Source organism: Opisthorchis viverrini, assembly GCF_000715545.1.
Source record: "Opisthorchis viverrini unplaced genomic scaffold opera_v5_130, whole genome shotgun sequence".
NCBI classification, from domain to species: domain Eukaryota; kingdom Metazoa; phylum Platyhelminthes; class Trematoda; order Opisthorchiida; family Opisthorchiidae; genus Opisthorchis; species Opisthorchis viverrini.
Genome location: NW_008751788.1, coordinates 984,183 through 1,010,608, shown reverse-complemented (window position 1 = coordinate 1,010,608; position 26,426 = coordinate 984,183). Strand labels below are relative to the sequence as shown.

The window sequence follows — 26,426 nt, the reverse complement described above, 5'->3', positions numbered from 1 at the left end:
ATTCGTATAAAATCCCCGTCCGAAGTCGGTCTTTATCAAAAAAGATGCTCGACCTGATCGAGCCGGTAAGCAAGGCAAAAAGGTCCTGGAACCAGCTAGTGCACCAAAATAAGCCCTGTTGTACACCCCCGATATCTTATGAATCTGTGGCGACCGCTGCAGTGAATAAAGAAGCAAGACGTTAGACATTTGCCATTGAAAAACCCGAGGATACACGTCAAGGACATAGTGGTTCGCCGTAGGTATTTCCAGAGGACTGTAAAAGAAGATACGCCAAGGCACACTTTGGCAACACACTGGTATGCTGATCGCCAGTATGAGCAACTGTTTGGTTTGGAGGCTAGATTGTACTAGGTAATTCGGCTTGGCGATGTGCCACTCATCAAAATTCTTCCATAAGTTCAACCCAACTACATCGTCTTATCTTCTCACGCTTATGGTATTCGGTATCGATTTGCAGACAAGCGCTTCTGAATCTTCTTTGCAACGTCGTTCAACTGTCATTGTGAAACACCGTTTTCAGGAATTTTAGCCGCCCTACCCCCCCGAAAAGAGTTATGTTTGGATGGCCAAGTGGTTGTACTGTTGTTCTGGTCGTCTTGTTGAAAAAATGCAGTCGTTAGCCTGTTTGAGTTGTCATGACTCGATAACCGTATGGTACGGCACCTCGATGTGGATGCCTTAGTGTTCGGAGGCCAGTCGCTCTTAAAAACCGAACATCACATCGGTTGGACGGATGTGTCACGTGCGGACCAAACAGAGGCATGCCCTGATTGGTCAGAGTGTGAGCCAATCTGAATCGAACACCTCTAGGTCGACGCTTCTCGCCCCCTCACGAAGACTCTGGTGCGACCTTGTGGGATATTCTGTGATGAGGCCATGAATACGGTTACAATAATCTTCCTTTGTCTCCACAAGGGCCTGTCCCAAGCTGCCGTACTGTGTTAACTGTTTGCAATTACATACCACTTTAGTGCAAACTTCTGCTGAGACAGAATGGATGGACCGCAATAACGTCACAAGCTGTCGCTGGCCGGTAGCGGCGATCAGCCGTCACATCTATGAGACTCCGGCCGCGGGTGAAATGGCCAAAGTGGTTAGAGTGCGAATTTCCTGACCGGAAGGTCCGTGGTTCGAACCCAACCTCTGCCTCTCGGCTTCCTCTATCTAGGCTTGGGCAGTATCCCTGTCCTCGTGCTTCCTTCTGGTGGCATGAAAGATAGGCAACGAAAGGATGCTACAACCGAACGAATGTCCTAGATGGCGGATGTCCATGTTCTCAGACCACCTGCTACGCAGAAGTGTTATCCAAAGCAAACGAGTGGTGGCAATGAAACACCACTGTCGGGTTTGTTGAGGACGCGATTGAACCCTTGAAAATGCGAAAACCAAACCTAAAAATGTGGAGTACAATATCAGCGTCTCCTGACAGACACTCTAGAGAATCGTTCCATCCATCGTATTTGACTCAAAGACTTTGAGCCAGCGTAACTCATTAATTCATAAGAACTTTGTTACAAGAATGGGAGTGCAGCATATGCGAAGCTCTGATAGGATTTATTTTCGTTTGCCTCCACAAGGCTTCCTCCTAGTTGCACAGGGATAATCCAGGCGTTGCCTGTGCGGACGAAGATGCAACCTTTTGTCTTATCAATTTCTAGACGACCGCGTACCGGTGACGTCAACGTAACGGGTGATGAAAAGCCTATGTTTTAGGAGCTAATTGGTGCCTAAAACACTTGAAAACTAGTAAAATAGGTCCGTTCTGCCCCGGCATCTTTTCGACACACATACAACGCAACCATGACACGAGTGTCAACACATAGCCCCGTTGATTAGATGGCGAATTACAACCTAGGACACATTTCAGTCAGTCTCTCTGAGACGTTGTGTTCCATAATAAACAAAAGAGATGAGTAAAACTTCCAGATGAATGCAAAACTTTGAAGCCTTCATATCGTGAACGTCCCGTACAGTCGCAAAAGCACTGAAAAGCGAATTCAACTCCAGTACAAATCGCTGATTTTTCACAGCCTAACAGCGTCTTTATTGAAGTCAAAAACATGCACTCAAAACAGAGCAAATGCGACCCCTAATGATGCTGAAGCGAACTGTACAACCGAACACACACACCGACCAACTTTTAACTGTATTCTCCTGCACTGAGCAACTAACGGACAGCAAGCAAAGTAACAAGCAGTCCAGCGCGGTCTAAACTGTAAAGTCAGGTGATCAAAGACAATGCTTCTGAAACTATAACAAAGCGTTGTCCACATGCGGACGCTGGATTGATGTTCCTAAGGTGAAAACAGATATACAAATGTGTGTGGGGGGAGGCGGACAAATAAAAGCCTGGTTACCGTTGCATAGTCATAAAACTTGAAAACCGGATATGGCAAGAGTGTTGCGCATCAACACAGATGGAAGATTGCCTTTCAGGGTACATAATAAACACCCCATGGAAAAAACAGACCAGCTGGATGTGGGCGCACCTACCTCATACGAATTGTAACACTGGATGCTTGTGTGTACATGCATCACTTCAGGAAATGAACCGTGAGGTAGTGACGTCAACGCGTAATGTTTTTTCATCTGGTACTATCTGGAACGTGACCGTCTATTGGACACGGAACACTACATGAATGCCACCGTAGCTTTAATACCCACCTACAGAGCACCCGAAAACTGAGTAATGTCTATCCAAATGAAGACCTTATAAAAGCCAGTGGCATCAGAATTCGCCAGCTTAAACTTTGTATTCAAGTGATTCGTTCAGGTAACAGCACTCATGTGATCGGCCAGTCAAATGATAGGATCACATGACTCCCATAGTCCTTTATTTTTTAATATTCTTTCTCGTACATCTGTCCGAGGCTGACAATGACATTTCGAAGAGATGCCCTACATTCAATCTGTGTTGGTCTAAAAACAAAAAAACCGGAAATTTCGGACAACTGGCAAAGGTCATTCTCGTCCGATTCTGTGCCGAGGATCTATATGGTTTTTGGGCGTCAGCACTTCCAGTTGTTATCGCACTGCGAACACATGGGCTTTAGTAATGAATGACACCAGGGGTATCGGAGTAAACTAGTTGTCGGCAAAACATGCCGGGAGAAGTTGCGATACCAGGACCTGTTTTCAAGGAATCCGGCAATGCCTGATTAAAGCCTTTGTTATTACCGATGGTCGTACGACCAAACATGCATTCAAGGCAGCGAAATTAACCGATAAACAGCTGCAAGATCCAACTCTACCCAAATCTATTTCGGCCATTCGGGTGAACCCTTAGTCCTTTCGCTCCAGTCGATGCAAAACACCACACAGAGTAGTGAAGCTGCACAAATTTGGAAAACAGCAGCTTGAAGCCTGCTTTTTTCTTGGAAAAAATTAGAACGAATGGATTGGATGAATGAGAACAAACAGTCAAAGGGGGAAAACTGTTATTGTCCGTGCAGAGCACGCTGTTCTAACACCCATCCTGTACCACCATAATAACGTAGCTTGGGCTCATTCGTTCTCTGGTGAAAATAACCTTTTTCGGTTATGGCATGCAACTCGAAAAACGAAGACTCATGGGAGTGACAGGTTGCTGAAATACAGGCAACTTTACCGCGACACTCTCATCGTCCAGGAGTGAGTTGCGGCACAAGATTAGAACCATTGGTTATAAACCCGGCAAACGAGTTGTCATCCATCGAGGAGACATCATGAGTGCGTTGTTGGGTGCATTGATTCACCGCAAGGGAATGCCCTTGGTGTTTGACTCGCTTTCGACATCCTGATGATAGAGACTCTTGATCTGGTCCGGATGGTCCAGTGAACAAAGGCGTGAGCTCGTACTTAGACGACTCCGGTCCGATTCTCACATAAGTGCTTTCAAATGGCTTGTCGATAACTATCCTGCAAGTCTGTATACATGTCGCTTCAGCATGACGGCTAGGCATCAGGAGAGTGTTACAGCTAACCGATGACCGATCCAAACGGGGAGTCATCATCAGAAGGAGACAGCAGAGGACAAAGCAGAGCCAGTCTCTGTCTGGAAACACCACAAAGGCTGAAGAGGACAGAGCATTGCTTCACGGAACAAATGGACAAGGGTAACGCATATGTAAGGGTGTCTAGAAGTAGGCAGGAGTAGAAACAAGATAAATAATCGCTCACAACCACATACTAGCGCTTAACTGTCACATAATCATAGTAAAACCTTGGCGAAGAGTGGAAAGAAAAGGGGAGAGCGGTGCGAACCAAGTGTGAGGAAGCACTGAAGGAAAGCGATCACGAATAGAGTGTGTATACACTTGGACAGCAACAGAATAGGCACATCTGAGTGTCATTTCGAAATAATGCGCCATCAACGGCCCGACGTTTATTGCGAGCCTCGACCGACAAAAGCCCAGGCTGACCATCGAAAACTGAACCACATAACTGGCACAGCCATCGACCCATTGCTAGGCTCTACTACACCTCCTAACAACGCACTGACGATGTCACCTCGAGGGGTGATGAAACGTTTGCAATCGAACTGCCCAGCTCAGCGAATAATCAAAAGACTGTGTGCTGTCAACTACTTACTTTTTTGTATCAGTGTGACTGCGGATACTACTCATGAGGCATGCGAGTAATATGCGGTTTTTTGTAACTCCGCCTTGATCCAATGGAAAGTGGGATTTATTATGGAATTTGTGAAACTGCTCTGCAGCATTTGTTCACAATTGTGTGATAGTCAAGGAATATCCAGGAAAGTTCAAGAAGTCGCGTTCAAGAAGAAGACGGATATTCAGTTTTTAAAAACAAGGTGCATGTGAGATGTTTACTTTCCAGTCCAATGTTTAGTAACCATTTAATTGGTGTTTTCTGATAAACAACTCCGTAGCGAAGGGCTTTCATCCACACACCAGTATTCGCTTCGAAGTTGAACTGATCCAATTTATCGATGAGGATGTACACGCTAATCAAACAGGATCATGGAGAGTTCGACTAAGAAGACTCGGTTGTTAACCGAGTGCTGATCAAACACCATTGTCTGTTTCATGCAAATGGAACACCTGCTCAGTTTCCTGATGATCTTGGCGACTAGACATCTTGGATATAAAAAAAAACAAAGTTACCGGACTGACCGGTCTCTGACTGCATGAATATGTCCCCTTTCTTCTTCTGAAATCTGGAATTTTATTTAGCAAGAGGTTCTGCTGAATGCAGAGTTTTATCCTTGCAATAAATGAGCATATTTTCGTACAGCGGTCGATTGGTGGTGATTCTCACATATCTTGGCACGTGACACGCTGCCGGCATGAACGTGGGGACTAGTCTCTCGCCATGTCAGATTGGTATGTTGGAACCGAAAAAGGATGGAATGATTGTACACTATCACAGTCTCCGTCCCTTCTGAACTGGTCTTGGGCCATGTCCATCAAAACATAAGCAGAGACCCACAGCGCAATCACAGCTCGATCAAGAGAATGGCGTAATACGTCACCCTTATCTCATGTTGAATTTAATCACTCACTGCCTTGTAGTTCAACACCCGCTGTTGACGACTTGATTGAGGGGTAAATGTCCCTTAAGAACCTCTACTCTAACGACGGTATTCATTCTAGCACCACTCTCAATAAACAGCGCATGGTTTGGTGTGATCTAGGCGGCGGTTTGGTAACAGCTGTGCTTTAAGTAGCGAGCACTAACCATTGGGAACACGCTTCGGACGAGTATCGCTAGAGATCTTGCCACAGAGCAGCCTAAACTTGAAACAAAAAACTAGTTCACGTTTCTCAAATCGGAATTTTCCTCATAAAATAGGATGAACAAACCAGGTTGAAAGGGACAAACTCAGATAAGACTCCAGATCTGTTGCCTCGCTTCTGAAAGCAACTGGGGCACGGTGTTGGAGTTTCGACGAACAAATGTGCGCGGATCGATTACAGATGCAAACTCAAACACACACGTTGATGGAGCACTCAAACAAGTGAGAAGAACAGACACAATAGGTTCAGAAACGTTTTCCTTGACGACAGCCTCCTACATTCCACACAAAAGGCGCCAACACAATTATGAAAATTAAACATAGGAGTTCCACAACTGCTATGTGGGAGGCAGTGCACTCATTCTACAATGATACCCCGTGCAGCAGGCTAGGTCTACTATTCTGTACAAGTAGACAGTAGATGTGTGCTACTGTGACTGTGGGAAACACTAGAACGTTGGTGATCTGATCGCGCGTTGTCCATCCAGAACAACCGAAATAATTCACTCTGGGTGAAAGATAAATAGATAGAGATAATCGTTCAGTTGTGACACGCTTTCGGTGCCTAACTGCCATGTCACCCGAAGGAAGCCAGAGAGCTAAGATACTGCGAGGTTGCCCAAGTTCTAGACAGGAGAAGTCGAGATGTAGAGATGGGGTTCGAACCACGGACCGGTCGGTAAACTTTCGCTCTGGCCATCTCGCGCTGGGTGGTTCACAACAGAGTAACTAGGAGGGTTTCGGTATCTCCTTTGGGTGAGGATTGCAAACTAAACTGCGAGTGACGGGAGAAACAGGGAAGGATTTTACAGATAGAGTGTAATGGCCGGTTAAAAGCGGAGCATTTCGACTGGGGTGTGATGGAGTTGAGGAATTAAAGCAACATCTTGATGGTCAGTGGAACACTGATGTTAGTCACAATGCTCAAATGAATAGGCCGGCCGATGGCTGTCAAGAAGATGGATCTTCACTCTCATGGACTTACGTCGGAACTACTGTTTTACATGCAGTAGCACGCTTAGCTGTGTCGAAAACTCGTAAAATCGTTCAGCTGTAGCACCATTTCGGTGCCTAACTGCCATGCTACCCGAAGGAAGCACGAGGGTTGGGATACTGCCAGGTTGCCCAAGCCTAGACAGGAGAGTCCAGGGGCAGAGGTCGGGTTCGAACCACGGACCTTTCGGTCAGTAAATCCACGCTCGCCCTGTGTCCAAACAACCAATTACTTGTAGCGGACTGACCGGAATTGACAAGCGAACCTGTACTGAATTTCAGCCAGCAAGTACACTACAACTGGATTCCTCTGGAGAGAGCGCTTTGAGGGGAGAACAAAGAAAGGAGTGTTCATTTTAGTAGTCTTCCTGTCGTTGTCTCGATCACAAGCGTGTTCCACATCTACACGTTAGATTTCCACGCAGATGGTCGCAGCTTCGTCTCACTTTGAAATGGATCCAGGGCTGTTGTTCCACATGACTGAGCTCATTCTCCTCCAATTCCTGGTGGAAACCCTTCGACCAAAGAAAACTCTTCTTCTTCAATGACTTCGATCAATCAATGAGTTAGATAATCCAACTACTCACCAGCAGTCAGATTATTCTGACTTAGTCACTTAGTTACTTCTCATCACGTGCGGATTTTCCAGCTGAAGGTTCTTTCTGGGTTGGCATTCCACACACACACACACACACACACACACACGCACATATGGCCAAGTCATCAAGACTGTGAACCTCGAGTCTAACAAACGATCGTACTCTCGTGAAAAAAACTTCATTATTCGTGCGACTTGGTTTACAGGCACACACACACACACACACACATACGGCCAAGTCATCAAGGCTGTGAACCTCGAGTCTAACAAACGATTGTACTATCGTGATGAGAGAAATTCAGTGCTCACACGAACCCGTCAACCAGACAGTTGTGGCGCAAAAACATCTCTTGGTTGTGACAAACGAACGGCCTCAGTAGGCTGCTAGACGAGGTAGTTTGTTGTTTTTGTGATTCGCTATGCAGTAGTTGTGGCGCAAAAACATCTCTTGGTTGTGACAAACGAACGGCCTCAGTAGGCTGCTAGACGAGGTAGTTTGTTGTTTTTGTGATTCAGCTATGCAGTCTATTCCGTGATAGTATCGGCGCAATTAAATCGCGTCAACTAAAGCATAGATAGAGACGGGAATGTCGGGGTAGGCGGCGCTGGGTCATGTCTGTCTCATTGTGATACTCCATGCACGCCGAACAACATGAATGGTAAAAGTACACAGATCAATTGTTTAGTTTACCCCACCCATTAGCCGTCTATTTACCCTAAGCTTTCCGGGATACACAGTCCACCGGTTGGATACCATACTTGAGAAGTTGGTCTCAACAAAAAGAGATTTCGACTGGACCAAGTATACCGTCCTAGGTACCATGATGTGAAAAGGGAATTCATCGAGGTGGCTAAAATCGTTCTCTGAGTCAGAGAAATCTGTCTCTCTTAGGAGGGAACTTGCTTTTTGTTATCGTGAACAGGCCAAAACACTTACCGACGCATTTCCGCTTATCCATTTCAGTAGTCAGTCGTTTTAGAACCACACCCAACATGCATTGATCATTCCACGGAGACTTGATGTGCTCAAACGAGGCGAATACTAACAATTGCTACTGCAATGTTGATGTCCGACCGGTTCAATCTATCCCCACTGGCTTTTTCGAGCTCTTGCAAGCTAACCTGGTCGGTTTGCGTGAATGTAAAACTCAAAGAAATTCCGGAATTCCTTCGCTACTGCCGCTAAACTGAATTCGTACCGTTATGTGGTGTTCCACCTTCCATCTATTGATCCATACTCAGTGCCAGTCGTCCGGATAACGCCGCTCATAAATGTGGACGGAGCTCAGTAAAAGGAGATAAAGTCTGACGATTACGTAATGACATACGGCTGGCAAGAAAAATCGGAGTTTCCTTTCAGGTTTTAAGCAGTTGGAGGGGTAATCGACAGCGTACTCCAGATTTTGGGGAAACGAGGTATGAATCGGTATCGGGTGGGTCAAATCATCAGTGTCCGTTAGTGAGTGAAACCCATGGTACGCCCCACTTTTAAGAAAACTTCACGACGCACGCCTTCCATATATTCAGACAAAAATAAGTACGTATGGGTTCTACTTATGGTCTTGACTTCATTTCGCTTGCTAGATATGGATGGATGGAAATTTCACGAAAAAAGTGAACGTTAGAGGGGAGCGCCAAGCGGTAATAAAAACCGGAATAAGGAAAAGTGACTCACTTGTTCGTACTGCTACGCCAATTGGGCATTGGGTCGGGGTCGTTGTCGTTGAAATCGTAGCTGGCCTGAGGGTCCTGGAAAAAAGCAGCAGAGTGTGCATGAAACCAGTCCCCTATGGAGAACACAGTGATTGTGTTGTGTATACAGCAGACCAGAAACATTTGGGAAACAAAGAGGCGTCAGTGAACTTTGGAGTGCATATAGTGCTGGAGCACCATGGCGAAGCGAGTACCAACACGGAAGCCATTTGGATTCCGCTAAGCTGAAACGACTGACCGAAAGAGTCAATCAAGGTCGCACTAGAGGACCGATTGTGCCCATCTCACGTGACCACAGTCATTCGGCTGCCACCGGTCAGGGCAAGTACAGTACTCCAAGCAATGCAATGTGATAGGAGGTACTGAGACACAGCCGTGTTCGAAGATCTGCTCTAAAGACACTTAAAAACACCGCTAGGGTGCCAATGTAACGTGTGTGTTCACTATCCTGCATGGGTTGCTCTCAACTTTTTTTGGGAATGTTATTAGCTTGGCATGTATTCTAATCAGTATAACTAGTAAATTAATAGTCATCCAGCTGTAGTAACCTGTCGGTGTCTAGCCGACACGCAACCTGAAGAAGGTATGATGGCCGAGATACAGCCAACTTTCTCAGGTCTAGGCAGGAGCAGTCGAGATCCCGGAGTTGGGCTCGAACCAAACCTCTCGGTTAGTAAATTCTCGCCATCTCAAGTAGTATAATGTCCATTTCAATGGCTTTACAGTGAAGGACGAGATAATACTCGAAAGCGGGTCATGGTCCGGCTATAGGTTGACTGGGAGCTCATTTTTACTGTAAACATTGATCAAGAGCCTACGCTGATGACCTCCAATTCGTTGTTCCCTGTTGGAGCTGTCTTTTTCGATCAGGTTGACCCAGAATTCGAACTACGTTTAGGGTTTCAGCAATCGATCCACATTCAAGACATTCCAGCTTTCCAAACCGTCGAATTTGTCCAGTGTCTGGGCCGGTCTCGAGTAGTTACCTTTAGGTTCTCATGGTTAAGACATGTCACCAAGTGAGGGGAAAGTGTCGCCATCATTCAACCACAAAATCGAAAAGCAGCATAGTTCAGAGACAGTTTGGAATGTGCATTCGTTTCATTCCTGGTGGAGGTTAACCCATGAGTCTTGCCGTGTGTGGCACATTTTCAAACCTCAAAATATGAGGATTTAAGCAAGCTGGATCATGAGTGCGCACGGAACCGATATTCATATGAAGACGTGCTACAAAAATAGCTGCTTGTAGATGAACTCATGGCAGTTACGTAGACAATACATGAGGGGCCAGCGACAAGGATTGTTTGTCAACTCACTAGCGTTAAGTTGAAACTGTATACTCAAGCTGTTGACTCATTACGACACTAAGAGATTGAAAATTTCACACTACGCGGGTGCGGTGGCAAGTGAAAATATTATATTCTCTTCTCATCTTCTTCTGAGGGGATGAGAGCCCGAATAGAAGCAAAACAAAGGAATGAGCAGCCGAATGTTGAATACGAGCGACATACTAGTTTATTTCAGAAATATACTGGGATAATCTCAAGCAGGGGGGGCTGGTTGTGATATGGGACAGTCATCCTTTTCTACATGGAAACGTCTGTGTCAAAATTCATGACAGCCGTGAGCCAGTGGGCTCTAGTAGTGTGTCATTCTAAGACATTCTGTCTGTTGTTAGGTGATGGCAGGATGATCGATAACGGAGAGCGCTGGTTGGAAGACGGGGTAACCACCGGATCAGTTGATAGCAAGGATCGCTAGTTGGACCACACAGTCTGATGCGCAAGCCGACTGATAGTGACAGTGCTCTACTTTCATGACCAGCTCGATTCACGCATCGACCCGATTCGTCAAGCCTGGCAAGCAGGTGTACTTACTGACCAACCGTAACACCGACTTAGCTGATGATGGAATTTGTCAGAAAGTGCAACTTATCGAGGCGAGGTGGATGTACGATGGGCAGAACGAAAACGATCAACAGAAGCATTCTTGAGCTAACGTCGGATAGGGCCTCTATTAGGCTTAGAAATCCACGTCAGAATGTGTTTGATCCACAGTAGCTTCCGAAGCACGGGAATTTCGATTAAAAAATAGTTAGCAAGGTGCTAAAAAATCTTCAGAAACCCACGACTGGTTTAGCCGTTTTCGAGAAATGCACTCATTTGCAAATCAATTTGGTTTTCACGAGACTCAGCTGAATCGCTCGTTTATGATATTCTACAGCTGAATGTGCTGCACACAGGCCGCCTTATGTTTCAGTTGGCACGATATTCGGGATATCGCTGTATATCTTCATAAAGGAAACTACTCACAAGGTTGCTGATGAGCCCCAAGAAGGGCGAAACCGGTCGTGGGCTGTCNGCAACCTTGTGAGTAGTTTCCTTTATGGTTTAGCCGTTCTTCGGGTTCATCAGGTAGGCGCAGTGCTCGATTTGCCGTCAAACTTAGGTTCTATTTGGAATCGAACTGTAAAAAAAACAGTGTGCAAATGAGTGTGATTCACCAAGATCAGTCGGTCAGTTTATCAACAACAAACTATACACCAGGGGTAAACTAGTGATACAGTTTCGGCCATCGGAAGATAGAAGAACTGGGAGATATAGCGAGAAACTGGAGGCGATGGTGTGGAATTAGTCCAGTTATTTGAAGGAACTCCATGGTCGCGAAATGAAGACGAAAGTACAACTTTTCATATGTGGAACCTAAATTAACAGAAGTTGAAATGAAATGGGTAAATGTCCCGTGAGGAGGTTGTGGGGTTTATTAGGGCTAAAGGAGCTACTGGAAAGGCCTTTGACAACGCAACACCGTCTAGAGTGATTCAACGAAACTATGCACGAGGCTGCAAAAGGTAATGTGACCACTCGAAGGACACACACAAAGGAATGATCAGATGACGCAAGAGGAGTGGAGCTTGCAGCGATAAAAACAGTTGGGGTGTTGAGTATACGAGTAAGTTGGACTCCAGCCGTGTTAGCACATGAACAACCAGTCACGCAGAGAACAGATACAACAGACTGTTTGAGATTACCTTATTATGGTGGCCCGCTCAAGTAAAAAGCTTGTCAATGGTGGCAGAGGCGAAAATAGAGAACTGAATGAAATCCGGGGAGTAGAGAATGATGACGGCGATGTGGAAAAGCGGCGGAGAGTGATTACTAATCCAGGTTTACAAGAAGTATTCAATACTATCACGTGAATGTTGAAAATAAGCTTCCGCAGAGATAACATCTGGTCTGAAGGGACAAAGAAGAGAATCCCTTTTCTGTAATGTACTACTCATAAGGTTGCTGAAAATCCGTCGACAGCCCACGACCGGTTTCGCTCTTCTTGGGGCTCATCAGGTAGGCGCAGTTCCCGGGTTTCCGTCAACCTTATGTTCTACTTGAAACCAAATTGCACGAGATTAGCGAATATACATTCAGTTGCCTGAGAACATCATAAACGAGAGATTCAGCTGGGTTCCAGGTGAGTCTCTCGAAAGAACCAAATTGGTTTGCAAATGAGTGTATATTCGCTAGAATCCCTTCTCGTATGTAAATGAATGAACAACAGCTGTTGAAAGAAGCACTTGTTAAATCGGCTATTGTAACCCCTGTTCGAAGATTCTAGAACTGTTGCCAGAAGAGTACTGCATAGAAATTATTCTTTGCAAAATCCACCGCAAATCACCAATCTTGATGGAAATTAATCGGGCATTGATAGAGCCATCTTCGATACAACTAGGCTGCCGGTCACTTTGAGTGTGTGTACAAATCTTCATGTGAAGAAAAGTTATTGAGTTTGTGCGGGAGTTTTGATCCCCTGAAAAATCTTGCAGTGCAGTGAAACAAAAGTTTTAGAGAGATTCAGCCGGGTTCCAGGTGAGTCTCTGGCAAAACCAAATTAGTTTGCAAATGAGTGTAGTTCTCTAAGTTGATGCAATTTGGTTTCAACTAGAATATAAGGTTGACGGAAACTCGGGGACTGCGCCTACCTGATGAACCCCAAGAAGCGCGAAACCGGTTGTGGGCTGTCGACGAATTTTTAACAACCTTATGAATAGTGCATTACGAATAGACATGCATCGCGATATCTCGGATATCGTAGCGACTGAAACATGAGGCGGCCTGGTGCAGCACATTCAGTTGCCTGGAAACATCAAAACCGAGAGATTCAGCTGGGTTCCAGGTGAGTTTCGCAAAACCAAATTTGTTTGTAAATGAGTGTATTTCGCTAAAATTTGTAGTTTTTCTGACACGAACTGATGCGAAATATTCACTTTCATGAATGATAGACCTATGGTTATGTCGTTTCAAAGACTGTGTGAATGTATATGACGTGACGAGTGTTTTATGCACGCATCCGTCATTGTTAAAAAGCGATGCACCAAAGAGAAAAAAAGAAACGAAGAGAATGGAATAAACGTAACACACTACCCTCAATGTTGCTGAATTCTCCGACAGCAACCATACCAGTAGGGTGTTATATCCAGAAGATGTATTGCGACATCTTGAATGGCGAGATAGCCTAGTGGTTAGAGCACGAATTTACTGAACGGAAGGTCTGTGGTCCGAACCCGACCTCTGCATCTAGACTTCCCCTGTCTAGACTTGGGCAACCTGGCAGTATCCCAGCCCTCATGCTTCCTTTGGGTGGCATGGCAGCTAGGCACCGGAAGGGTGTTACAGCTGAACCATACCGTAGCAACTGAAACGTGAGGCAGCCTGGTGCAACACATCCAGTGGAATAGGAACATCATAGACAAGGGAAGGCACCGGAAGGGTAATGAGTATAGTTGTCGCAAAAACAGAATGGTATTTTACCATTTCTGAGCGAAAATTACGACCTCATCGGTCCACACGATCCAATTTGTCGTTCTGACTAATCGATAACAAGTAAAGGTGACCGCCTGTAACGGGCCTGGTATGCTCCAGAGCGTAGACATTTTTCTAACAACAGAGCTATTGACAACTTTTGTTCTGCACTCCAACATTCTGACCTCGGAAACATCATCCACGTGACTATGGCTGCGAACCAGTCTAATGAGTTGGCGGAATGTCAACGACATTCCGTGTGTGAAAAAAACAGTCGACTCCTGTGTCATCAGGAACTTTGGGACTGAAAAGGGGGAACCGCCTCTAGTAACACAAGCGAAGGTAAAGAGTACTGCGGCACGAGGTAACATCCTACCTCATCTGTGTACACCCTCACCTGGTTCTCGGACCACTTAGAAGTCAGACTTGTGTGGGCACCCAGCAGCCCTCAAGAAAAGTTACCACCTGAGGATGACCAGTATGTGCCAAGTCAGTAACTAAATGCTGGCGACTGTTGAGGTCGTACGGGACATACGGCTTGGTCCTATCAAAAGAATCGACTTGATGTTGAATCCTTGAGCCCCTGAATAGTTTCAACTGACAAACAGAACGTGGCGAGATGGCCACAGTGGTTGGAGCGCGAATTTACTGACCGGAAGGTCCGTGGTTCGAACCCGACCTCTGCCTCTCGACCTCCCCTGTCTAGGCTTGGGCAACCTGACAGTGTCCCAGCCCTCGTGCAACCTTCGGGTGGCATGGCAGTCAGGCATCGAAAGGGTGCTACAGCTGAACGACTGTTTTATTCATGCCACGTATAAATCAACCCCCCAGGCACCGCGTTCGATAACTTGTTGATCAGTAGCACAAAACATCCCGTATTAGGATCTGACTTTAAGCACCTAACAGGTTCACCGATTAAAGATTAATCAGCTATGACGATATTCGCGATTATACCCACACTTACGCGTGTTGGTGGTACGCCAAATTTGTACAGTCCGGAAGAAAACTGGTACACCTGTAAAGGTCAAACTATCCGATTGGTTGTTCATGAAAAAAAGATGCCAGTATAACACGTGATAGCACACTAACAACACATTCCATTTGTGACGAAAAGTTCCGCAGTTCTTTGCTGCCCTTGATTTCCTAGCAGACGTGCCTTCCAGTAGGCAATAAACTTACCTGAGCTGCCGATACTTGGATACATTTCCATTCAAGACGGAGCCCCTTCTCTCCCAGACAAATAACCATGGATTTTGTGGTGCAGTATTTTGTAGAATGCATACTCACATGACCGTCGGTCGAACAACCGTCCTTTTGTCCTGGTGCAATCATTCTGGTGAGTCCACACCAAAGAGGAAAAGCACTGATCTCGAGTTTCGCTCTTGTTAGAGCTCATCAGCAGTGCATATTATTGGTTGTGCAGGCGGTTGGAACTCCGAACATGTGAGGCGCATGCTGGACACATCTGAATGTTTGCGTCTGAACAGGTGAACATATTCGCGCTTGAGTGAAGCGGAAAGCCCGGCACCTCGAACAACGAACCATATCTTAGTTGCGTCTGTCGATCGACTGATCCGCCTGAGCGTGCTGGGTTGCGTTCTTGAAATAATGGGCACGTCCTCATTAAAAGTAATGAAACTACCGAACGCGAAGCAGTACCGACTCTCTGGTGAAAACCCAAAGAATTGAGAAAAACAGCCGTCCTGCCGCGCGCATATTGGCCTATTTCACATGCCAAAACAACAGATGAAGCCACCAACATCTTCATCAGAATGGAGTATGTTCCATTCTACCCACCGCCACTGCACCAAACAGGTTTCAATCTGAGAAGGCCTGATTCGCTTGCAGGTCGGTAAACATCAAATGTACACACTGGTAGCGTAACCACATTATGGATGGCCTCACAAAGGGTGGTGTGCACACACACCCACGCATTCATCCGACCGGATGTGAAAAAACAATTCACAAAGCGTGGAGGACAAGCTCGCAAGCTTAGACAAGAAAACTGATGCGTTGTCCGACCGGAGGCAACACTAACGGCTTTCAGAATGGCCAATTTCATCCTGTAAATCTTGTGTATCCCACGTGCATTGGGATACAGTTGGCTCTGAGCTATACGTACATCCACCTGAACGCATTGTATCCTGTATTAACCCGAGGAAACAACGCGGGGGAAAACGGAGGTGGCACTTCAGCGTGCCCGAATGGTGGCTCGTGATTGCCAAGTATCGACAGCCGAACACTTAGGCAGCGAAGTGCGCGTGAACTGTGATCTGGACGCCCGCAGCACGCATGAGACGAATCCAGGCACATATATTCAGCATTATCATCAGCTGTAAAATCCGCGTACTTGCCGTACAGTGGTTATGTCTGCCCCAGTCTCATTCGCCGATGATTTGGAGAGGTAGGGTAGGGAGCTACGCATTAGAAGCAGTGACTGATGTAATTGATGCGTGGACTTTCAGTGGGGAGATCGGCAGGGGAGCTATGAATACATGAACGCCAATGAGTGCACGATTGGGCCATGTCCGACAACGTCTCTAATGATTAATGTATCCCGTTTTGGGATTCCCATTCATGTAGAAGGCAACGATTAGCGCAGCTAGGTTTGCTGGTGATGGCCTCATATTTCGCTGCCAAGTCACTGCTTGACCTAGGCTGGCTCGTTTCTTCCGGGGAAGTCGGTCACGTGACATACGGAGAACATAACCAAACCAACGCAACCTATGCAATGTGATCAGTTCACCTATCATGGGCGAGTTGCTTTTTGTGGAAACCTACCAGTGATCCTACCAGACTTGATCAATGTTCCGAAGACATCGATGGTCAACCACTGAAGGTCTTTTGACGTCTTTAACGCGCAGCGGCCAGGTTTCTGACCTGTACAGTAATATGGAGCGCACCGTAGCATTGTAAAAAAACAATTCACGGACAAGCGGATGTCACGTCTACGCCACAGGTGACACAAGTTTACAAAAACTGGTCTGGCCTTCCCAATTTGGATGGAAGTAGCATCGTTCGCGAAACAACCGGGAGTGATACAGCTGCCCAGGTAGACTAAACTGTCTACCACCTCAATCAGCTCATCCGCAAGCATGATGTTGAGGTTTGAAACAGTACTTTAAGCCTTGCAGATGTGAGGCACACGCCAAAGTGTGACGCAGAATTATTTAGTGTTGTCTAAATTAAAGTAATGTCAGATCAAAGAAGAGCTATATCCTCTGCTTGCTCGACAATTGAACAAATGATCTTGGGACGTTTCAAAACAACACGCTGGGAGTGAGCGCTCCATAATCATACCAGTGACAAAGAGGAAAGGTGAAGAGTGACACTCTTGACTGAAACCAGTTGATGTAGTGAATTCAGGCAACAGCTTCTAGTAGATTTTTGGGCATCTGCGCGCCAGTTGATGTAGTGAATTCAGGCAACAGCCCATAGTAGATCTTTGCGCATCCGCGCCAGTTGGCGTACAGCAACTTGAGGAGAGCGGAGAATTTTTATGGACATCTTTGCTTCATAGACACTGCCAAAGTCTGTAGAATAAAAGGCAGCCCCCAAGTCAAGGAGGACAATGATTGTTGGTTGCTGGAAGAAGTGCAATTGTTCCAGAATCTGTCGGAGGGTGAAAATTTGATCGATGCATCCTCTCAAAGGAATAAATCCGGCGTGGCTTTCACGGATCTGTCGCTCCCGATCTCATTTTTGAAGGAAAACGTAGTCAACCTTCAGGGGACAAAACCAGTCCCTTCGGCACCACCGCTACCAGATTAATGCCATCATGATCTTCACATAGCGTTCGCGTACCGTTTTTGAAGGAATAACTGTCGATGTATCACATCCTTCATGCACTTTCAGTTCACTCCATATCACACCAATCACCTTTGTCAGATGAGACACCAGGGACTCGTTGTCTTCTTTGAAGAGGGATGGATACAGACCATCTGATCCTGGTGCCTTCTCGCATTTCAGTACGGATATTTCGTACTTTATATCTTCTTCTGGCGGGCGATGTAAGTTGAAATATCATTCGCCTGTTTGCACTGTTTCCAGAGGCTGCGTTTCAGGAGGCAAGCCAAACTATTCTTCAGTGTTCCGCCCATCTTTTCAGTCAGCGTTTTTGCGAGTGAGCTAATGAGCCACCTATTTCACTTATGGTTTTACTGACCGTTTCTTTGTTATGGCTAGTCTATCTTATCAATTGGTATACAGCACGGTTGTTTCCGGTAGAAGCCTTCTACATCTCCCGGTTTTCGATGTCCAACAAAGCTTTAGGCCTTTCTCTAGGCTCTTTATATCAGTCAGGTAACTGCAGACCAAAGGAGCCAGCAACTTTTGCCTGTGTAATGGGAGGGGGTTGGAGGGACAGCAGTGGACAAGGAGCTGTGAGGACAACTGATATCTCCTAGTTGCCCAAGCCGAGGAAGGGAGTTAGTTTGAGGTCCTCGCATTGAGCTTTTGACTCAAAAGTCTGACCAAGAAGGCAGTGGAAGGTTGCGGGTTTTTTTTCGGGAACCCGAACCTAGCCTCTGGCTGAAAAATTTGTCCTGCCAAGCAGCGGGCAGTGGGGTTTTGTTTGGAGACCCGATGACTCAAGAGTCCGACCTGACCGGCTGCGGGAGTGGGTGGTGGCCTAACCCGAGGGGGCGCACGGAGTAAGGTATTACTGTCTGATTCCAGATGCGACTGCAAGTACCCTTTGAGCAGCACCAGACTTTGGTTTAAAAAGTATTCCGACCGTAGTGAATAATGCGCCAGTGGTTAAAATCAACCATGGAGCGATCGGAGTAGGTGGTTTTTAGACCCGATCTTTACTACCTCGTCCTGCCTCGGGGAAAGGCAGCATCGCTGATCCCGTAAATATAGACATGGTGGTCGTCTGCAGAAAATACCTTACTACTTTCACACTTTCATGGCAGAAGACAGTACTTTAACCCCAGATCGCATGATAGCACGATTGGTCGCAGCGCGGATTCTCGCTGTTCTTTATCTGACTGCTCTCCTTTGGCCTTCCTGGCATGGTTGCACTCTGTGATACGGTATTCCAGCCAGTAAAGCCGGCGGGATCATTGCAGCTTTCAAGCCCGACCACTAGGTCAAGGTGGTAACTCCGTACAACGATATTCGCAGGGTCACCGCCGCAACCGTTGTATGGTTAACAGTCCGAAAAGTCGAGTGTTAAGGCGGGTCAACTGCATATGTACGTGCAATAGGTAAGTATGTATATAATACAATATAATATAATATAATATAATATAATATAATATAATATAATATAATATAATATAATATAATATAATATAATATAATATAATATAATATAATATAATATAATATAATATAATATAATATAATATAATATAATATAATATAATATAATATAATATAATATAATATAATATAATATAATATAATATAATATAATATAATATAATATAATATAATATAATATAATATAATATAATATAATATAATATAATATAATATAATATAATATAATATAATATAATATAATATAATATAATATAATATAATATAATATAATATAATANAATACAACCCAATCCAATACAGTGTAATACGGTACAACACAACAAAACGCGACAAACGCAGTGCTGTAGAAAATTATAATACAGCGAAGTGTATAAAAATGAAATAGAAATGTACACAGATGGGCAACCTGGCAATCCACACACACACACATGGCTTCCAATGGCATGGGTGGTGGTACTAACCCGGACGACAGCAGAGCTGCTGTCTGCTACTCAGACTATATCATAATAACAAAACTAGTGAAACTGTAACGAATACGGGCACTTTGATAGGAAAAACCAAACACTGTCTAACTGCGCTGCACCGACTTACGTAGTTCTTCTTCAGATCTGTGTGATTGTGATCCACACCATCGTCCATTATGGTGACCACCACTCCTTTGCCTGAGTAGCCTAACATCCAGGCTTCTTGGACGTTCATATCGTAGCCCTGATTTAGGTCATTTCGTATCTAGAATAGGATGATGAGAACAGATTAGGTGAGGCATCTAAAGGTCATTCGAAACGGGATAAATCACTCAGTTCGGAATTTAGCGAGAAGAGGGGGATGTAAGCGTTTCATAACCATTGAGTGTTCGGTACAACACTGACTGTAGGGATTAGAACAGCCGTTATCGTGCTCGTCACGTGTTTCAGTAGTTTGATTTCAATGCAACACGGCGAATGCTCATCTATTGACTGACACGTACCGAGTCATCAGGCTCACGTAGTATAGCGTGTGCCATACCTTCAAGCCTTGCTCAGCGTAGGATCTTCAAACTTTATATGAGCCTACGCAAATCTGCATGGCCACTGGATACGCGTGGGCAGTTGAGATTAAATTTACAAGACCGCAGAAAAATCATACAACAAGATGTGGGTTTACGAGACTCCACTCCGGTCGGAGCAACTTTAGCATCGAGCCGATTAGCTTGTTTTTTATTTATTTTTGGTTGTTTAAATATCTGGTTTTAACGCACTCCGTATTCAATATAATTCATTTTCACCATTGCTGTATCGTTTTCACATTCAATACCTGGATGAATTCAGTTCCGCAATCAACTCTGTAAACTCCCTCCCGCAAGTGTTCTTGATAAGGTCCAAGCTCGGACTATTGGCAAGCCATTTCAAAAAATAGTTACTGCGGCACGATAGCCATGATCTCGTAAGTCAGTTATCGTGCGCAAAGCGCTGGTCTATCCAAAATTGAATATCCATTTGAGTTGTCAGCAAAAACTGACGGCTGCGTTAGGCACCACGCAATTGTCTTATTTCCATCCAGAGTAGCGCTGGTCTATCCAAAATTGAATATCCACTTGAGTTATCAGCAAAAACTGACGGCTGCGTTAGGCATCACGCAATTGTCTTATTTCCATCCAGAGTGAAAAAAAAAACAGTCTTCACCTGGCAAAAAATCTCCCTAACTCATCACGAAGGCGCCTTGATGGCTTCAGCAACTCATAGCTGGGTGCTTCCCTGAGACCATGATAGCAGCAGGCGAGGCCATCTGAACCGTACAGATTATGTACAAAGGCGAGGCCATCTGAACCGTACAGATTATTATGTACAGAGCAGCTCCTTCTAGGGAAGGTGAAACTACGGATCGGTTTCTGTGGAGGAAAACATTGTCAGGCAGCAATGAAGGTTCGTCGGAGTTGGACGATCAACCGTTTGCAAGTATCTTGTATTTCCAAAGCTTATTCACACATTCGGATCGGCGCGAGTCGCGAACAACGAGTTGCAGTGAGAACAAAGGAGAACACCTCGACAGGAAGTCGGTTTTCAGAATTTCCTTAATTGAGCAGTGTGTGAAGGCATCGTGGGGTACTGCGAAAGCTCATATTCACTACTGGGTTGCTGGGGAAAATTCTTTTGAAACGGAACAACTTGAACTAAAACTCAATGCATGGAATCGGCCCCCAGTGGCGAAGTGTAAGCCAAAAGGGCACAAGTGAAGTATTACAGCAACCTAGAAATAGCAACGCCCAGTCTATGCTCTTGTTCTGTTGCTCTGATCCCGAAAGAATGGACGTCAATAACGGTAGTGGACTTAACTGAACCTGAAGACGAGCCTAGAGTCGGTTTCTGAGACCATGATAGCAGCAGGCGAGGCCATCTGAACCGTACAGATTATGTACAAAGCAGCTCCTTCTAGGGAAGGTGAAACTACGGATCGGTTTCTGTGGAGGAAAACATTGTCAGGCAGCAATGAAGGTTCGTCGGAGTTGGACGATCAACCGTTTGCAAGTATCTTGTATTTCCAAAGCTTATTCACACATTCGGATCGGCGCGAGTCGCGAACAACGAGTTGCAGTGAGAACAAAGGAGAACACCTCGACAGGAAGTCGGTTTTCAGAATTTCCTTAATTGAGCAGTGTGTGAAGGCATCGTGGGGTACTGCGAAAGCTCATATTCACTACTGGGTTGCTGGGGAAAATTCTTTTGAAACGGAACAACTTGAACTAAAACTCAATGCATGGCAATCGGCCCCAGTGGCGAAGTGTAAGCCAAAAGGGCACAAGTGAAGTATTACAGCAACCTAGAAATAGCAACGCTCAGTCTATGCTCTTGTTCTGTTGCTCTAATCCCGAAAGAATAGACGTCAATAACGATAGTAGACTTAACTGAACCTGAAGACGAGCCTAGAGTCGGTTTCCCAGTTATCAATTGCAGTATTACGTTTGTTGCAGATCCATTTCGACCAGTCCAGTGCCATGAACCCTGAGACTGTGTTAGAAATGAAGTTTTGACCAACTATCAAGAACAGGAGCGGAACACGACTAATGACGTGAATATCCCCGACAATACTAAACGGCGTCCAATATGTTGAGCCTCTCCGGATCTTGATAATAACCCGGCATTCCCCTGGTGAATCCAGAGTACCTGAACCTGTGAACTTGGAATATGCACTTCACAGGTTGTAGGGCATTCTACCAACATTCCTGGTCTCAAAAGTCATCTTGACAGGCTCCATACCCTCCAAAGCTTTCTGCACCTATGACCGCCTGAGTGACCCAAGGTGAAAAATGTAAACACTAGGTCACATTTAAACAGTCCCCAACGAGCTGCCGCAAGCGTTATTAAACATTTAGCGTCACCTGAGAGTAGCAGTGTTTCAAGACAATTTTTGGGGAAACAGTTGATCCCATGAGGTACTCCGGCTGTTCCGTCGTTGCTATATTAAGTTTAAGGTTGAGCGTTACTGGATGTTGCGGGGAAAGTACGGTGCCAACTTTTGCATAACTGAGCTACTCCCATGGCCACCCACTATGTTATCCCTTCTGAGTAAGTGACATCCGTTACATTCTCGTAACATGTACCTAAGGACAAAAGTAGATGCCTGTTACCCTAATCCGGCAAACGGTCCATTGGTTGCCCGTCCATAGAAGGATATCTCAACACTTGTTCCAAAGAAACAACGGTGAGAACACGAACAGCTCCAATGGATCGGGTTAATGGGATCATCTTTGGAATACAGTGGTCGTGATGGCCGTACAATCTAACCAACCTTTCATCACCAGCATCGTTATCACCAACAACTCTATCACGGACGGCAGTCGAAACTGATTCTTAACCCCATACAATCAAGCAGAAACATGGTTTCAGTAAAAACAAAGGAAGAAGCATTGAATAGAGGTCTGTGCTCGGAAGGAAACCCGTGAAGGGAAATGCGCTCATGCCATCTGAACTACCGAATAAACACATCTGAGCATCACCTTGGGGCAAGGCGCCATCATCGTGGCTGACAAAATGTCCCTTGAGAGCCTCATACATCACAATACGAACGTAGCACACGAGAACAGAGATTTTAGACGGATGACGACAAACACAGCGCCGGTGAGGTAGCAGGTTCTGTAGGATTTCTAACCGCAACCACGGGGGACCAAGTGGATTCCACCTAAGAAGGTGCGGAAATCCCAGAGAGTTGAGATTGACGGTAGCCGCTTCCATTTCATATTATCACGTCATAGCCTGCCTTCTGCGGATTTCCCACCAACACGGGTTCGGAGTAGTAGAGGGTGACCACGGAAACGTATTATATGCCCAAAACACTCCCACCTGATAAGTTTTGCCTGCTGCTTGAGCGATTCTGACACATTACCAAGTGCCCGATGGCGGAACATTTGTCCACCGTGATCACCGGAACCCGATAAGTACTCAGTAATAAGTGGACGAATGGTTTGGGTTAAATCCAAAGAAGCTGAATTCAAGTTCTGCGCTACTATAATAGCATGAGTCTCCTGGGTTTAAAGATACTCAGAAGAGCACGACAAAGCGGTGTACACAAAAGGTGACCAACAATTAAAATGACACACAAGAGCACCCAGCAGTGTGGTGAACGCCAAAGAACTAGTGAGAGAGGAAAACGAGGGCTAGTAACGGATTAACTGGAACGCATGAAAGGTAAGACGGACCGCACAAGATTATCGATTCACTGGGACCAATTGGCCTAGGCAAAACGATCAACTGATTAATCCGAAGGACGCAAGCTAAGGGGTGCAAGGAAGTGGTTAAAGTTTGGCCAACAACGAAAGCAAGCAAAATGACTGGACGGGAGGGATCGGGGTGGACATTTGGGAAGAAATTCCCCCTGCTCATAATAATGTAACAAATGTTCTATGCTGTATGGGGAATTTGAAGTCAAAACTCAGCGTAGTGTAATAGGGTGCTACTGTCTGCTGCCTTTCAGATCGAATCTGATTGTTCAAAGGCTGGGGGTGCCTCTCTGGATGAGCGATGTTGGGACGGAAATTCCCTCAAATGAAAATTCTACTGATGCTCCATTTACCTCATTTACGAATTTCCATCCATACCATTGATGGATCTAGACAGGAAGGAAAACTCTGCGGAAACTATGGAATACTAGACTTGAAAACACCCCGATGAAGAGGTTTGCCACGTCAAACGTGTCCCGCCCCTCTAGGACAGCGGACCTAGAAGCAGGACTAAAACTAATAAGCCACAGAACGGGGAAAGGTTGGGTTTAACGAATTTTAACTGTGTCGAATCTGTTAGGTGAAATGCCAGCACACCAGTAACGTCTGGTTCACAAACTTTCGACCACCGTTTGATTAGGTCCCGAGTTGTCAACTGGTGTGCGCAAAGCCGAGTTATGAGCATTACTCATCTTGATAAAAAAAACTCTGATTCTTTCTTCCCATCCAGGTGCAAGAAAACTCCAGTCACACTCGTCACCCTACATGCACGAATCAGGTATGGTAAGCTAAATTCCTGGCGCAAAAGTCAGACGATGGAATTACTCCAAAACCACGGGTATACCGAACAGAAAGTGCTGTGTAACCTATTTGCGTACCGAAATATTCGTACGGATGGTCTGACGGGATTATAAGGGCTACTAAACCATATGCACTTACGATATACCACATCTGTGGATATAACGGATCATTCCAACGGACGGATGGGGAGAGAGAACGCTTCTCTCGAATAAGTGGAACCTGTCGTTCGGCCCAAACAACCTTGAAGGAAAATATATACATATATACATCAATGTTACTAGACTTACAGAGGAACTTCTGGTGCACCTGAGTAGTCGCAATGAGTTTCTCTTTTTTAATAATTTCGGAGCACGTAGCAAGTACATATTGTCGAACCCATTTAACTAAAGGTCAGCGTAAAATAAAAGCAACATACCGATCTTATAAGGTCCAGCCCCATACACCTAGCGACGAGTTTCGCTGCCAAGGCACCATCAGGAACCTGGACAACCCACTCCTCAAACTCCAGATAACACTTGCCGCCTTCACATATGACACTGTTGGAAGGAGATGCTGACACGCCGAGATGAATGACAATTAGACCGAGGAAGCAGTGAATAAGCATTGCCTATCGCCGGAACCATGCCCTGGAGTGACAACAACCTCAGAGCACCGTCAGCTCATAATGAGCAACTTAAATAGGGCCCAAGGCCACTGGCCTAGGAATCATACTCCCCGCGTGTAAGAATAAATTTTCCAGTGACCTACTTGAAGTAGCCTGAGTTTCCAGATCAGAAACGGGTTTAGTATCTCAACGCGGTTGCCAGTAGTTCGTCTGTAATATCTTCCATAAATTCAATTTTCCCCTTACTATAACGGAAAACTTCACCATAGAACGTAGATAGTTCGTACGAACTATCATCTGGTTCCTAAATGCTATTAAGCTCTTTTCAATACAGTGCTTACGGGGTCTCAAGGGAAGAGAGCAGGGTAGAAATTTCCCGATCCACAGACCAGAAGATGGTGAACCAGAGGTGAAGTGAGAGTGGGAGTGCATTCTATTGACGCCGCTATTATGAGGCGGATGCTGCATAGCCGTCTGAACGAACAACAGAGACCTAGGTTGTTGAGGTTTCTACGGAAGAAGTTGATTAACGCCGTCAGCTTCGGGGGCCCAGAAAAGTATAGAAGTAGGACATAATTCAACACAAATACAGCCCTGTCCAAATTGCCATGATTAGGACGCGGTGGATATCAGGGAAGGAGTAACACGCCTAACCATGAACTAGGGGACCTTTTTCGAGGCCTTTTCCGAGCACAAGTGTTATTAAATTTTTATGTTATTAAGGTGGCTAGGGAGCTGCGGATGCCAAGAGCCTGTATATAGCGGTGCTTTCTTGAGCGCAGTAGGATCGTCACAAAAATTGCAAGCAGTGTTATCGCTATCCCAACGAGACAGCACATTTAGGATGCGGACTCAAGAGTAAAAAGGGCCACTAGAAGCGGCGGAATTTAATAGCTGGACTTCGGCCCAGGACACAAAGCACCTGAGAAGAAATAAATTCACTAGAAGCTTTTTGAACATGGTAGTACCAGATGTCAAAGGATGATCCCTGGTGCTCAGAAGATGATGGTGTAGAATGACAGCTCGAAGTCTCCTGAACGAATAGGGCCGCATGCGAAAATCTTCAACATACGTCAGCCAGACGGCGTGCCGCCAAAGCCAAAGGTCGTTGTGCAGCCTTCCCTGAAAGGAGCTAACGAGGACGAAAGTGTAAATTTGAGTGAATGGGACCGAAAGCCGTCGTCCGAGCTTATGCGTTTTTGCAGCCAGTTCACGAG

General features: G+C 45.5%; 1 protein-coding gene across 1 annotated transcript in view; it reads right to left on the bottom strand.

The window, feature by feature from the left end:
- The window catches only part of T265_06397 (hypothetical protein), a gene marked incomplete at both ends in the record, with an annotated part of 81,196 nt that extends 56,330 nt beyond the window's left edge, over window positions 1-24,866 (bottom strand). Inside the window, 4 exons of the mRNA XM_009171645.1 lie at window positions 9,007-9,080; window positions 14,805-14,855; window positions 19,703-19,840; window positions 24,744-24,866. Of these exons, the coding sequence (XP_009169909.1) occupies window positions 9,007-9,080; window positions 14,805-14,855; window positions 19,703-19,840; window positions 24,744-24,866 (386 nt within the window). The remainder of the gene's footprint in view (window positions 1-9,006; window positions 9,081-14,804; window positions 14,856-19,702; window positions 19,841-24,743) is intronic.
- Window positions 24,867-26,426: the final 1,560 nt, after the last annotated feature.